This window comes from Argentina anserina, chromosome 3, assembly GCF_933775445.1.
Source record: "Argentina anserina chromosome 3, drPotAnse1.1, whole genome shotgun sequence".
NCBI classification, from domain to species: Eukaryota; Viridiplantae; Streptophyta; class Magnoliopsida; order Rosales; family Rosaceae; genus Argentina; species Argentina anserina.
In genome coordinates this window covers 13,856,063-13,872,289 of record NC_065874.1, presented here as the reverse complement: position 1 = coordinate 13,872,289, position 16,227 = coordinate 13,856,063, and the positions used below count along the sequence as shown (strand labels likewise).

The window sequence follows — 16,227 nt, the reverse complement described above, 5'->3', positions numbered from 1 at the left end:
TCGGGCATGCCGCATGCGAAGCTTTAATCAGAGCATCATGCATGATAGTTTTCCGCCAGGCCGAGCAAGCCAGAACGATAGGTTTGCTGCCGATTTGGAATGAAGAACGCCGAACTTTTGTCAAAACACGTCTGGGGGGGGGGGGGGCAAGGTCAACCACACTTGCGCGTTGGGCTTTCTTGCGTGTGCGGTGGCGGCGGAGTAGGTCTGAGACAATCGAGCAAGTCCATTAGAGATTCTATTGCTGAGACAATAGCGCTGACATTGGTTGATTGGAGAAGATGGCATGGTGCCCAGATCAATATTTTGGGTGCCCTTAGTAGAAGATGAATTTATCTCCTATCTATCGACAACTTGTTGTCGGCATTCCTAAATATTTTTATGATTCAAGGAAAAGAGGTTGTAGGAGAAAAATAATTTCAGGGTTAGGGTTCTAGACATAGGAACGCAGGGTCAGAACTTCATGCTGATAACGTGATGCATGATGAAATAATTTTGTATTATTGAATGATATGGGGGCCTATATATAGGCATTACATCACCTGAATCCCGCAGGATTCGGAGTCCTAATCTATTACAGAGATGTGAATCTATCTCTAACATGAAACCTAATAAGGCTAAGACACACACAAATGTAGAATAATAATTCTTCTGGAACAGTTAGTTCTTTGTATTTCAATAATTGCTAAAATAATTCCCTGTTATAGTTTGACAGGGATAGGTGGTCAATGTCCTAGGTGTTGCACTTAGTGTGCCATTTTAACCCTAATGAAGATGCGAGTTCGTTACTTAATCAAATGGTCACAGTCTCTTAGTGGTAGGATGAAATTTGATATCACTGATATTATTTTCCAGTGGTAATATAGTGGGAAAGTTGATAGACATTATAATTTATGACTCTACACGAGCATTATTTTTCTGGTGTGTCGCTAAAATTGTAAAGTGCGCAAACGGAGTACGAAGTTGCCAATAATGCACTCCTTGCTATATGGTGATTCCTAGAATGCATAGGTTATGTAGAGACGCTTGATATCATTTAGAGATGTTCTTACAGTATGGGGTTTAGGCTCAATGTCCTCCTTTGTATTCTATCTACGGTTTCATTAATAGATACGATCTGAAGACAACCGATATAACCCATTTTAAAAAAAAATCCACACTCAAATATTTTTTCAATCTACATTTAAATTCTTTTCCAACAAGTTTATTTGACCCTTTTGGTTATTTTCATTTTCTTAATATTCGCTTCCATTTAAAGTCATGTCTAATTTAATCATTCAATTGATTTTTCATTATTTTAAATTGCTGAAATATTTGATTTCAAATTTTCCTTGAGAAAAACTTCTATTATATGTATAACTACTATCAAATTTTTATAATACAAACACAACTCTGACTTTTGAAGATCATACGAGAGAATTTCAAGGTTGTTGTGTTTACCTGTATCATTCGTTCGTTTAAGTTTTTTAAATCTACCAATAAGGTATGTTACCCATGAAATAATAAGGTATGTTACCCATGAGATATATATATTCTCAATTATGTTAGTATCATTGTACCATGATTTTTCGTATGGTAAATTTTTTGTGATATGGTAAATACGCGATGCACATACTTGTCTCTATGAGATATTAGATGATCGATGGACATGCCAACACAATTTCATGTCACTCAGCTCTGAATTTACAAATTCAAATGAGGATGTTAAAGGAGAAATTTCTTAAGTACAATACAACCAGCCATTAGGTCATGTCTTCTTATATTAGTGTCACTCTAGGTCATTTTTTCCCAGTAAAATTCACTCTCCCAGTCTCCCCCATCAAGTTAGTGTAGAGGAAGGACTAAAATTTCGGCAGGAATAGAAATATCGAGGGTCTAAAAATTAAAAATTTTGACTAAAATTTTGGGAAAATATTGATTTAAAAAAATAATTAAGTAAATTTATAGAAATTGATATAAAAACATGGAAATTATAAATGAAATTTTGAGAGATGTTTATTTGATCAATTATCTACTATATTTCATAAGAAATTATTATTATATAACAATTAGTCTATAATGAATTGTAGTAATTTGAGGTGAAACAATTGTGGATAATTATTAAAAATCTACTTTAAATATATATATTAGTTAGAATTGAACATACAACCAATTTTTTTGTTTATAAGATTTATTAGCAAGTAAATATATATTATAAAGTGAATAATAAAACACTAAATTGACTTAGTAGAGTTGGTTAAGTCATTAAGTTTGTAATGATGTGAATGTGAATGTGGTTCGATTCCATTCAACAATTAGTCAGATTTTATTTGAATTTTAGATAATATTGAGACATGAAGTGTAATATATATTAAAAAGAGCCAGATAGTATAACAAAATTGGCGTACAAGAGTTGGCTACACCTTTGTGCTTGCGAAGTATGGATCAAAAGTTCGATTTATCTAAGATGCTGACATGTGGTAATATTTTGGAAATATCTGGATATTTCAGGGTTCGGCTGCTGTGCAGTAGCTACATGCTATACATAAGTATTGGACGGTAGATAGAGGGGCTGTCATTAAATGCACGTAGAGTTTGTGTGGTAAATTAGGCTGTTGCATGTTATACCTCCGCGCGCAGCAGAATTTCTCCCCGAAATATCGGGGAAAGTTTTGATATAGCGGTCCTTGGTTTAGTGTTAATTTGTACCGATCTACCATGGATGACTTAGAAGACTGCAGATCGAGAGTCAAGTCAATACGCGCGAAACACCAATGAGTAACACGCCCCAGTCTGCACTCTGCAGGCCCCAGATTGCCAGTTAAAAGCAAAATACTCGCAAGAACACAGAACACCCCCTACCCAGACTTTTCTTTATAAAAGCCACCAACTCATTACTCATCACTACACGACCAATTATTATATTCATCATTTCCATTATTACTATTTCCCGGCAGTTCTCCAAGATGTCCCTTTCACTCTCTCTATCCTACTCTTATCTCCTTCTTCTTCATCGATCTCTCTGAAACTCCTCACCGTCCAAACCAAACATGTCCGGATCCTCCGGCGGCTGCTGCCAGTGCTGCTTCAGCTTCATCTTCACCGTCGGCCTCACCGCCCTCTTCATGTGGCTCAGCCTCCGTACCTCCAAACCCAGCTGCTCCATCAAGTACTTCTACCTCCCTGCTCTCAACAAAACCCTAAACGACACCGCAAACAGAACTCTCTACGTTTCTCTCATTTTAAATAACGGCAACAAGGACAAGGGGATTTACTACGACACCGTCAACCTCACCTTCAGCGTCCCCAACAACACTAAGCCAGTTGGCAACGCAAATGTGACCAAGTTCTACCAGGGCCACAAGAAGAAGGCTACCAAGAAGGTGGATCTGGGATCCGACAAGCTCAACTGGACGGCGGTTTCCGGGTCCGTTAACGCCACCGGGTGGAGTCATTTCCGGGTGGATTTGGTGACGAGGGTGAGGTTCAAGATCATATTCTGGAGGACCAAGAGGCATAATTTGAAGGTTGGGGCGGATTTTGTGGTCAACGCTTCTGGGACCAAAGACTACAAGAAGGATATCAAGCTTTCTGCTGCAGATTACCAGCTTGCTTCTTATTCTCGGCAGCTCTGGGTTTTGCTCAATTTCTTGGTCTTCGTTTTGCTCAATCCTTGGTGAACTTTTTCTTTTAAGAAAAACATAAATTAATATTCGACTTCGATTTTTACTGTTTCAATTCAAAAAAGAAGAAGAAGAGGTTATTGTCTGCCTTTTTAGTTCAGTAGGACACTGTTGCTAATTGTTTTTAGGCAGCGAAATTTCCCCGGTGAAATAGCAGATTCTTGAAATGGAAATTGGCAAGTATTATCTTTTGCATGTATTATTGCATCAGTTCTCATGCTTCTAATTTAATTTAAACGTCATTGCAGATTTAAAAAACCCAGTCATGTCACTCATGTGTGTTAAATATTAATAGGGTGTCTTCAATATTTGGTTTTAATATTTAGCTAACCCATCAGCGAGAGACCACGACCCATGCCACGTCCGTAATTGGTTTATAGTTTTGATTTTTTTTATCTCGAATTCAGTATGAACTAATGGATCAATATCTCATTTAAGCATGAACGACTTTAGAAGAATTTTTGATGCAGTTCTTAACTATATATATATAGACGCACACAACCACAAACACAACCACAGACACTCACTCAAATAAAGGAGGTTTTCATTTCAAATGATAAGTTTTTGACATAATAGCCGGTACTTAACCAAAAGTCCAAAACTTCATCAGGCGACTTTCGGTTAGGTAATTAGTTGTTAGGGTGTGATTTGCACATCCTTAGACAAGGGTCATATTCACAATATAAGAAATGCCCACAACTTTGTTGATAATTGCCAAGAGGTATAGTGGATCCCGCATGAAGCTGGCAATGTTCTGGGAATCATTTGTATACTATAAAGGCTTAGGGTGGAGCCGGCCACTCTTTTGGTTTTTGGGCAAGTGGAATTATACTAAATTGAAGATAGAAGGCAGTGCCACTTTGCCGGCAAGTAGGAATTGTGAGAATCTGGGCATTCATAGTTCTTCTGATTTCCAGCTTAGCTAAAATACAAGATTCTTACTCTGGCCAGGTTTAAGATACTTCCATGATTCAAGTTGAAACCAAATTCGTTATGTTAATATTGGCTGAAATTTAAGCAAAGTCTGAATAATACTTTTTTCTCCCATATTGTACAACATGACTCTTGAATGCATTTACATTGTGTATTACCACATTAATGTATTGTGTACACCAAGTTCATACGGTACTGTGTATGGAAGTTACATAACGATGTACTGGGTCGTCTACTGTTGCATTTAAGCATTGTGATCGAGAAAATATCGATACACAATGTAGTTAATAGTTTCCCAAGGAATTGCAAATTATTGAGTTATTATGCTGCAAGCCATGGTAGGCAAAATTTGAGAAATACTGACATGTACACAGCAAGATGATTTTGACATTTGTATATATATGGAAATCTTATATCAAACCTAACAATTTCCACCTGCAACTTAAATTTCACTTAAATACAATTTCCTTTTCATATTGACAAAATTTCATCCAACCAATTCAAAGACTACAATCTCCATAGTTTATGCAACAAATCTTATATTCTAGTCGATCACTATCTCTACCTTGGAGGTGAACTACCAGTTTGAAGCTTTATCAGCGAGTAGTATGCTCCATTGCGCCCCAATGAAATCAGATCATTATGTGAACCCTGTTCTGCAACCTTTCCATTCTTGATCACAGCAATGGAGTCAGCCTTCTGAATTGTTGACAGCCGATGAGCAATGACTATACATGTTCTGTTGACCATCATCTTCTCAAGAGCCTCTTGAACAGCTTTCTCCGATACGCTGTCAAGTGCACTTGTGGCCTCATCCAGGAGGAGGATCGATGGATTCTTCAGAATAGCTCGAGCAATTGCAATTCTTTGTTTCTGGCCACCTGAAAGCTGAACTCCTCGCTCTCCACAGTATGTGTTATAACCATCATTCATTCCACTGAAAATATAATAGAAAAAAGAAACTTATTGTCAGTACGTCTACTTACTATGATTCTATGAAGCTAACACAGTAATGCTTTAATAAAACATTTAAGTTGTAATGTCATACCTTATAAATTCATGAGCGTTCGCCAGTACTGCAGCCCTCTTTATCTCGGATTCCTTTGAATTTTCTTTACCATAGGCTATATTTTCACGGATAGTTCCAGCAAACAAAGTTGGCTCCTGACTAACCAAGGCTACATGTGCCCTCAGCATTCTCAAGTTGTAGTTCTTAATATCCTGCTCATCTACAAATACTGATCCCTTCATGGGATCATAGAATCTCTCAATCAGCCCAATAATGGTGGATTTTCCTGAGCCACTCTGCCCAACCAGTGCCACTGTTTTGCCTGCATCAATTCTGAGGCTCAGTCCCTTGAGAATCATCTGCTCAGGTCTTGTTGGATACGCAAAGAAAACATTTTTGAACTCCACACGCCCCTTTATTCTCCTCTTAATCTCCTGTCCCCATTTGTGATCCGGATCAATCTCAGTTTTCCTATCTAAGATTGCAAAAACTGCTTGAATGGCACTTGCCCCTTTAGAAATATCAGAAGTCATGCTCCCAGCTTCTGCAATGATATAAGCAGTAAACAACAATATCAAGAAGGCCTGAAAAAGTTCCTTGGAGGTTATCAATCCTTGCACCAGTAGTCTCCCACCATACCAGTACGCTAAAGCTGAAGCTGCTGTGTTAAAGAATTGGGAGCTAAACAAGCCGGCACCAGAAACATAGGATTGCTTGATACTCTCCTTCTTAGGACCAGCTAAGGTTGCACCAAACAGTCCCATAATCTTTTTCTGTGAAGAGAAGGCTGTTATAGTTCTGTGGTTAATAACAGCTTCACTTGCCAATTGGCTTCCTTCTTTTTGAGCTTTTCTCGCCTTCACACCCATACTCTTCATCAAGATACTCCTAGCATAAAAGCTCCCAATGACTAATGGTTGCACTGCTATCATCACCAGGGATAGTCTCCATGTCAGCACAAGTCCTACTGTGTAAGCAAAGATAGCCCCAAAAACTGCTTGGACTAGCAATGACATTCTGTCACCAACAAGAGATCGAACCATGTTTACTTCAGTGGCTAGCCTTGCACAGATAGCTGCACTTGTGTTCTCATCTTCATCAAACCACCCGATTTCAAATGTCATAAGCTTTGCAAGCAGTTGCTCTCTTACCCTTGTGGTTAGCTTTTCTCCCATAACTGCAAAGTTATAGTGTTGGATGAGATTGCTGAAGAAGTTGAAAACACCAATGGCTATGAAAACAAAGGACAAGACTCTTGATTGAGACTTCATTTCCGATTTATCCTTGAGGAAGTAGACTTGTATAAGTGAGCCTACACAAAACGCATTGATAGGTTGAACTGCCCCAGAACCTAATGCACCCAAGCATCCAAGTAAAGCTTGTCCCCATTCTGGTGCATTCATTTTCAGCAAGCGCCACTGAGAAGGAGGAGGATAAGTTGAGTTCTTTACGTCTTCATCATAACTTCCATCATCAGGATCATATTGGACAGAGAACGAATAAGGTGTGCCCATGGTGGACCTGGGGGTGCCCATAGAGATTGACATTCCAGTACCACTGAAAGAGTATATTGGAGTGTTATGAACACTGGATCGGGCACTGATGGGGCTTGGTGCAACACTTCTCCTACGACGAGGTTTATCATATACTTGACTATCCTCAGGAACTTCATTTTGTACTGCCATCTGCTGCAACTGGACCATCTTAAAGTATTCACCTCCCTGCTCCCCATTCTTTCGCATTAGCTCATTGTGTGAGCCTGATTCGATTACCTTCCCCGCTTGAAGAACCACAATCAAGTTTGCTGTCCGGATTGTTGACAGGCGATGAGCTATAATGATCGTTGTCCTCCCTTTTGATGCTTGATCAATTGCCTCCTGAACTACTCTTTCAGACTGTGCATCCAGTGCACTTGTTGCTTCATCCAGAAGTAAGATTTTGGGATCCCTGAGCAGAGCTCTAGCTATAGCTATTCGCTGCTTTTGCCCACCAGACAGTTGGAAGCCAAATTGACCAGCCTGTAGGGAAAACCAAAGAAGTCATGTTAGGAATAAACATTAAACAAATATTTGAGGTGAAGAGAAGTTAGAAAGCCAACACAAAATTGAACACTGAAAGAGAACATACTTGTGTTTCATATCCCTCTGGTAACTTGACAATGAAGTCATGTGCATTTGCAGCTTTAGCTGCATTTGTTATATCTTCCATTGAAGCACCTTCCTTTCCAAAAAGTATGTTCTCTCTAATGGAAGTTGCAAACAGAACAGGTTCCTGATTAACTAAACCCATTTGTGATCTCAACCATTTCGGCTGAAGTCTTCTGATTGCATGTCCATCCAAGAGTATTTCTCCTTCAACCGGGTCATAAAATCTTTCGATTAATGAAATGATTGTCGACTTTCCAGAGCCACTGCCTCCTACTAGACCTACACTCTTACCAGCTGGAATCTTAAGATTCAAGCCTTGTAAGACTTGGCTATCAGGTCTTGATGGGTAACTGAAGTGAATGTCTTGGAATTCTATTTCTCCTCTCACATGTGACAAAGCCTTCCCTTTTCTGTCTTCAGTTTCAATACTAGGAACACGATCAATCATTTCAAGAATTCGTGTTGTAGCTGCTAATGCCTCTGTGATGCCAGTTAAATTAGGAAGTGCACTTAAAATACTCCTGCAATTGCAAAGCAAAATTATGAGTCCAAGTTTGAAGGCAAATAATAAACAAGGATCAGTGTTTTTTTAAAAGCAACTCACAGGCCTCCCATTAGAACATTGAAACCGGCTACAAAGACATTTCCTCCATCTTCTCCTTTTTGAGTGACCAAATAAGTCCCAACCCATGCCTGGAAACCCCAACCAACATAAATTATGCCCATGCTCCCCATCAGAATTCCTTTCACGAGACCCACCTTAATTCCAATATTTGTGACAGTCTGAAGTGCAGTGCTAAACCTCTTTAGTGTTTGATTTTCTCCGACATACGAATATACAGTTCTTATTGAAGAAATTGCTTGTTCAGCAATCCCTCCTGCAATTCCATAAGCTCCAATCCCCTTCATTACAAGGCCCATCATAATACTGCCAAAGAAAAGTCCTGGAGCTATGAACATTATTGAAAGTGGCATCGCAGCCAACGTCAGCCGCCATGAAAGTGTGAAGGCAAATATATGGCAGAAGAAGAATGTTGACATGTACGCTAAACAATCAGGTATCTACATTCAGAAAAAAAAAATCTCATTTAGTGTAAAAGTTATGAACATATAGATGACAATGCAAACATGTCAAGTATAGGTTATGTGCTTCATAATTCGAATGATAATTGTTTCATGCTAAAACTGCACATGCTATTATATGCTTCATTTAGCTGAATAGCTGTGGCCTGTGCAGAGTGCTGCAGAAGTTACTGGTAGCAATTTGTTATCCTCCAAATAGATGGGAATGTCCATTGATTCCTAGATATCCTCTATAAGGAGAGTGCCTAATGCTCCTACATACATAACATAATGTAATATACATGAAAGAAATTTTATCTAAGAAATTATTGACAAGTCCTGAGAAATTTCTGGCCTCTACATATATGCCTTGCCATATAATACCTTACGAGATGAATAGGTTATGTAGAAGATAAAAACAAGGTATGATATAAACTTATAATGTCAGGCTACAATCAACACTGCTTATTTGAATATGGATGCATGGATAAATAATTTTGGTAATGATATCCGTACAGTTTGGCAAATCTGTCATGTTCTTCTAAGCATGATTTTAATCTTTGTATTACTGACTACGAAATCTAACCTTCTCACATAAAGCAACTTGGACTGCATTGGCATCAGAGGTGATTATTGATATAACTTGGAATGTTGTTGAAGAACCAGCAGTCTGGGTGTCAAAGTAGGAAACTTCTTGTTTGAGAACGGAACTAAGGTACTTCATTCTCATTCTGGACGTCTGCCTCTCTGCGGTCCTTGTCCAACATAATCCTTCTGCAGAGGCAGTTGTCACGAAAACGTATCAGTTCAAGTTCTAATGTATTCATCATTTATTCAGTTCCAAAATATACAGAACAGGTGATATATACCAACAAATGCAGCAAGCCCAACTCCAATTGCAACATAGAATAGCCTGAGTGCAAACTGCAAAAATGAAAAGAAGAATCAGCAAATTCAATTACAAATAGCTATGATACTAAAGATGCTTTGTACTAAAGCAATGCCATGTTTTCAATAGAGTCCGCAATCTGTACCTTGTCCACATCAGCATATTTCAAAGGGCCAGAACCTCCATAGGAGTTGATCACCTGACTAAGAACAAACATCATGAGAGGGTTCTGTAACCCATCACCAATGCTACCTAGAGTCCCAAAAAACATCAGCAACTTGTCTGTGCCGTCTGCATAGCGAAACATACTGTTTCTGAGCCCCATTTCTCCCAGGAGGACGGGTCTATTAACAACTTAGTTCAGGGGTTTAAGCTTTTATACAAGTACTTACTTCATCACCTATTTAACAAGACAGAACTTAGATTGATACTGCATTATTTAACAAGAAAGAATATCGGCAGCTTGTTATCTTATATTGTGTTTTATATTCACTCTGCTGATGCCATGGCTATTGCAAATGGAAAGTGTTTGCATAAGTTATTCATAATATAAGCCGGCTGCCCCATCTTGTACCTTGGCAAGCAATGCATGTTTGTTACCATGATTCCAACTAATAATTAGGCAATAACACTTGGTTACTGTTAACTATGTCTTCTTGCTTTTCTACTACTTGACCATGATTATTCTCCAATTGCTTCATTGTTCGAAATTATGTATAGCCTATGATAATTATTAATCATTTTCACAATTACGCAGAAACAATGTTTTGCTTCATTGCTGTTTTTCACAATTGGATGACTAAGTTGACGTAATTTAAGAGAGGAGTATTTGCCATTGGACGCAAAATCTTTAGAGAATAAGAATCTGCATCATATGCAATGTCGTAGCAAACTACAACTAGCTGAAAATGGACTGATTTGAGAGGATTTAGAGGCCTTTTGTTTTCATTAGTCGTAGTTTTCTGCCAAATTTGTATTTGGGAGTCTCATTCTCCGTTAGGATTTATGTGCTTGTTTTCATCTCCGACAGTAGATGCCGAAGCCTGCAAAAATCTTCCACTAATTCCCAAATATAAAGCCAAGTCCAGTTCAACGTGTTTTCAATTGAAAAATCCCCCTATTATTATAAGGTGAAAGCAAAGCAAGCCCTAAAATATACTTAGTTATGTTGATAGTTCAGTTTGTGCAGTCCAAAGAGCATAAAATTAAAAAAAAAATAGACAGATCCCATTTTCTTCATTGTTTTTCTCTCGTGTAATTCTCTTAGGACCATTGAGTGTTGCCAACTATAAGCTCTCTCTTCAGGACACATGTAGCTGGAAATGAGCATTCACTGTTTCTATTGATTCTGTCAAACTAGTCTCCATTGTTCATATTGAATCTGTATGTGTCACTGTCTGCTAGTGTAACCCCAGCAATTACACCAGAAAGTTGGTATTTTTATTTTTATTTTTATTTTTGAAAGAAAAAGTTGGTAATTTAAAAGCACATAAATCTAGTCTGTTCTGCTAAAAGACTAAATCCAATGTTTCGAAGTTAACAAGCTTAGATTGTATCCATACTAATGTGATTTTAGATGATAGAATTAGACAATTAAGGCATTGTTGGATGTGATCCTGTAGCAATTAATCCTTGAATGCAATTACCACCCCTTAGACTTAACCACTCAAACGAGAACCTAGTTTACTCCAATATGCTTACATGAGTTTTCGTAGTTAGCACATGGGTTTGTAAGTGGCAAAATGCTAAATGAAACAAGACAACATATGAGAATTGTTAAACAGCTGCTTAATTCATGTTCATGTAAAATAATGGTCAAACCCACTAAATTAGTGTTAAATACGACTGTTACTACCCTGTTAGATAAAAATGATTCCTGTCTTCATCACTTTGTCCAAACTCCAAACTAAAGTAAAGATGCTTGTGAACTCTATAGTATGCCAGTGGTACAGAATTTGTGTGTGATATTTACGTGACTTATTATAAGAAGCCGCATTACAGTTCACCTGATATTGCGGATATAAGCAATGCAACTCTCAGCCCAACTGAGAATCAAGCTGTGCTACTGTTGGCAGTTTGCAGCATAAAATGCTGTCTCTTTCATCCTAAGATGAAAGGAGTAAAAAGCTGAAAGATGTAGCAGAGCCATCAGGCTATATGGCCAATAATAAGCACCTATCAAACATATAGCGCAAGATGAAAAGCAACAAATACATATACCTGATGGAATGAGTTTGATGGCCAAATGATCCAAGACTATGCAGATTAGCAAAACATGCCAACAGTTTTTCCAGAACTCATCAATATAACATTCAACAAAATCTCATAAATAACTCCAATTTCAAACCACTTCAAACTGTAAAAGTAAATAGATACAGAAATGACCAAAGCTGAATTTCCCAGGAATTTTAAATAATAAGTCTCATTGCTTAAGATGTTTAATATTCAGATTAATTGACTTCTAGGGCGGCATCATAACAGTGTTCCCGATTTCTCTTAAGTCCAAACGAAGGGTGGTGGTCCCTTTGGAAAAATCTGAACATGGAGCTTCTGAGATTTAACAAGTAAGAACAAACAAAAACCAAGCTTATCCAAGGGACAGGAACCTGGAAGAGAAGACAATAAAATAATTACAACCAGAATCACACTGCTCTTTTATTGTTCACCTCCCCTTTAAAGCCTCCAGTACCTGTATGAGATGTTCAAGGATATATCAGAAGATGATTAAGTTCATCACAAGTAAACACATGCTTAGGATCTGCTTGGTTCATCTCATACCCAATACCAGAATGGCTGTTCTATAAGTCAAGATTTTCCTACTCGTTTCAGATTAAGATGGGAGTTTCTCACTTAAAACAGAAGATATAATTATGAAACTGCTAGGAAAATAACATATATATTATCAAATGAAATGATAATACTTACAAGGGAGGAGGCTTGCTGTGTATGGAAAAACAGAGTGAGCATTGAATTCAAACTCTTCGAACTCAACAAGGTCCCAGGAACTGTCATTTGTGTCTAAGATAGTATAATAGCGTGCAGTTATGAAAAAAATTTCACTTTCTCTAGAAGCTACGGAGTGAAGTTCCTCCATCATTCCTGCATAAGGAATATCAGCACCACATTTCTTCTCCCAAACAGATTCATTTTCATTCTTTAAAATCCAAATAGCCACAGGCTCATCTTTATCCGAAACTGTGACAACTGATAAGCAACCTTGAATATCAATTAAGAAGGAGAGTTCTGTGAGTGTCTCTGGAAGCCCAATAACTTCAAAATGCTCCCCCATATCAACTGAAAGAATGGAACCAGGGATATCAGGTTTTTCTTCTGAAGGAATAAACCAATAAACCTTTCCATTAACGAATATGTGATGCGCACCCATAGGACGATGCTGAACATGACCTATGTAACTCCAGGCTCCTGTTCTGGATGAATATATCTCACATTCTGGAGGAAGGACTGTTTCAGGTCTAGTATTGGGGTCCAAAATCCTAAATTGCACAACCTCTTGGACAGGCCGGACTATTTCAGGATTCAATTTGGAATGGAAAAACCGAAATACTCTATACTCACAGATATCTGGCCCAAAGGCAACACCAATGCCTAGGTCCTCTTTTGATGGGCTGCATTTTGGAAGTAGATCAAATTCGTGAGTGGCGGGATTGCAGATTAGAATTAACAAGTCTTCCCTTGTCTCTCCTTCAAAGCTATTTGAGTCAAGAGTCACAGGAAAATTTGTAAGACATATCAAACCATTATAGGAACAAACCATACTAAGAGTTGATAGAGACTCATCAGTAGGAAGAGAGACTGTTTCAGTGACTTCCGCATCAGCATCAATGAAATATATGTTTCTGTCAATTGGCATAAAAGGGAAAAGTATGTACTGGGCATTTTCTCTTGACCGACTTAAATGCAATCTAATGAAAGCTTGACTCCGAATTAAATCACGCAAGAATCTAGAAACAGCCTTGACATTTAGAAGGAACTTCACAGGAAGCCCTGAAAGTATATTATCAACCACACCTTCGGATTCCAAATCCAGCCACTCAACATTCTTCCTTCGGGTACATTTACTGACAGCATTAACCATTTTTAACTTGTCTTTCTAGTTTTGCTTCAAGAGAAATTCACAGTATGCCCCACTTGGACTGTGAAAATGAAATCTGACTGCATTATGAAAGGATAAAAAAGTTTGTTTCAACTTTATGGAATAAGAAAGTATCGATAACCGCATTCAAGAGTATAAAAATCGAAAGGAAAGGAGATGATTCAACTTAATCCCTATATTTTCAAAACCTTATTAATACACTTTGTAAACGCAAGATATATTTGATGCAGCGCGTAATCTCAAAATTCGTTAGTAAATAAAACTACAGTTCCCTGTCCATATGATCAAAAGTTCACATAATAATGTCCTGTGAGTTTGTCTTTACGAAACTATATTCATCTTGGATGAAGCATTTCGTGTCTCACTTAAACGTTATAAACCAACATTATTAATTCCAATCAAATTGACCAGGTACACATCAAGAAAAGGCAACCTCGAAAATTAGTCTATGTCCATGTTGGGCTAAAAATGCATATATACTTGCAAATTGCAACCCTCTCATGGAAGGGTCGAGGGCAACAAGTTTTGCAAAGGTCAATGTCTGAAAACTGATTAAGAATATTCATTCTAACAACTATGTGAGGGAGTACACCTTGCTAATTACTATAAAGCAATCTCATAAATGAGATTTCTACTGATTTTTTCCTCTTTCAAAATGCAATCTTCATGTTATGTGCCATATAATGAGATCCCTACTGATAATTTCCTCCTTCAAGATGCAATCTTCATGTTATGTGAGAGAGTGCATCTTGCCAATTACTATTAAGCAATCTCATATAATGAGATCCCTACTGATTTTTTCCTCTTTCAAGATGCAATCTTCATGTTGTCTAATGTTAATGTTTAGCGCATCAAGTCAAAAAATGGGTAAATCATGACACAGTTAACAATTGAAAAGATAATTTAACGAAATACAGAAGTACCAAACTCACCGATGCTTTACCCAAGAGGTCGGCGTACAGAAGGAGACTCGAAAATGCTTCTTGAATCAGTTGAATGTGTGAGGAAGAATCATGAATGGGAAACTTATAACACTCATCAATCTGCACAATTTTGCAACCTGGCAGGCAGCGTTCCATGCACTGGAACAAGTGGCTGCCTTGTTAGACATTTATCGCACTCTTGAAATGACATAACTTTTGAGGATTTTTCAGCAACTGGTTGTAAATTTACCAATTAAATTTGATATATTTAATGACATACTAAATATTTACTATTTGGGTATTTACCGAATCAAAATTGCAATTCATTGAACTCCGTCAAAACAATGCAAGTTAGTTCTACTGCCTAAAACAGCTACCTCAAAACAGTTTCAGTAATGTGTAGGCTGATATACAATCTAGATAAAAAAGGAATGGTGTATAGCAGTTTATAATCTTTAATGGGATTTCAAGTAGCATTTGTCGCCATATAATCCTCTTCAGTATTAGTTCCATAAAGCATCTATTGTGTATTTCATATATAACATTGTTATGGGTGAGATACTTTTTTTCTCACCCTTCCTATTCAAGATTCATGCTAGCTTTAACCCATGAATGCCGAAGCCTACTGACTACTATTGTCAGTTTCAGTAGCCAGAACAAAATACTGAATAATTACGATATGGCTAAAATAGCTCCCCCAGGTAACAAATCAACTTCGTTTGCATTGCACTAGATTATTTGTTTCCTTAATAAAACAGCTCATACATTTTAGCAATTTTAAGACAACAATTCACCCCAAGAACTGAAACTCCTTCAATTGAACACAAAGGGTACATACAACTCCTTTTACCCATCAAAATATAGGAACAAAAAAAAACCCCAACCATAACATAATAACAGTTGAATCCAATTGTATTCATCTGAATATAAATACCAAAACGTTTGATTAAATTCCCAAACTTTATGACATGATCATATTAGGCAATACAAAACCAACAATCAGATAGTGATTCATAGCTAAGTAACTCTATAAGGGTTGATACACCAACTCAAACAATGGAAGCTAAAAATGGTAAACATAATGCTGAGAAAGAAAACTGTACCTGAGAGAATGTGTATGCTTCCATGCAGAGAAGCAGGGAGAGAAGGACCAGAAGCGAGTCCATAGCCCAGAGAGAGATAGGAGGAGGAGGAATGAAGGATGCTCATCACTCTTATGTTGAAGAAGAAGATGGAGAAGTTGAGAGGTTGAAGGCTTCGTTGGAGAAGACGAGAGAGAGAGAGAGAGAGAGAAGAACCAAATCGAAGTCTACACTTTTCGGGAGTTGTTGGGCTCAAATTTAATCCTCGTACAGTACTTGTTGCTAGAGAAATAAATTTGTTTTTCTATACGTAAAAGAGATTTTCTTCAATCTTTTTGGAAAACATAAGGTGATTCTTCAGAATTTTGGTCTTGACTCTTGAATTGACGCACGTCACTTTAATATA

General features: G+C 37.6%; 3 protein-coding genes across 4 annotated transcripts; 1 reads left to right on the top strand and 2 right to left on the bottom strand.

Moving 5' to 3' along the window:
• Positions 1–2,842: 2,842 nt before the first annotated feature.
• On the top strand, positions 2,843–3,861 carry LOC126787715 (protein NDR1-like). Its single transcript, XM_050513613.1, has one exon. It carries the CDS (start codon positions 3,030–3,032, stop codon positions 3,657–3,659), a length of 630 nt encoding a protein of 209 aa, XP_050369570.1. The 5' UTR covers positions 2,843–3,029; the 3' UTR covers positions 3,660–3,861.
• Positions 3,862–4,950: 1,089 nt separating this feature from the next.
• On the bottom strand, positions 4,951–10,063 carry LOC126787899 (putative multidrug resistance protein). Its single transcript, XM_050513814.1, has 7 exons — positions 9,848–10,063; positions 9,683–9,737; positions 9,400–9,587; positions 8,356–8,813; positions 7,732–8,272; positions 5,644–7,622; positions 4,951–5,532 (listed from the first exon to the last, which is right to left on the bottom strand). Exons 1-7 carry the CDS (start codon positions 10,025–10,027, stop codon positions 5,157–5,159), a joined length of 3,777 nt encoding a protein of 1,258 aa, XP_050369771.1. The 5' UTR covers positions 10,028–10,063; the 3' UTR covers positions 4,951–5,156.
• Positions 10,064–11,976: 1,913 nt separating this feature from the next.
• Positions 11,977–16,002, bottom strand: LOC126788439 (uncharacterized). Of its 2 annotated transcripts, XM_050514433.1 has the most exons (4): positions 15,843–16,002; positions 14,749–14,898; positions 12,628–13,875; positions 11,977–12,391 (listed from the first exon to the last, which is right to left on the bottom strand). In XM_050514433.1, the coding sequence occupies exons 3-4, from the start codon at positions 13,796–13,798 to the stop codon at positions 12,345–12,347; spliced, it is 1,218 nt and encodes a 405-aa protein (XP_050370390.1). In that variant the 5' UTR covers positions 13,799–13,875; positions 14,749–14,898; positions 15,843–16,002; the 3' UTR covers positions 11,977–12,344. The 2 variants fall into 2 exon arrangements, with proteins under 2 accessions (XP_050370390.1, XP_050370389.1); XM_050514432.1 differs by lacking the exon at positions 14,749–14,898.
• Positions 16,003–16,227: the final 225 nt, after the last annotated feature.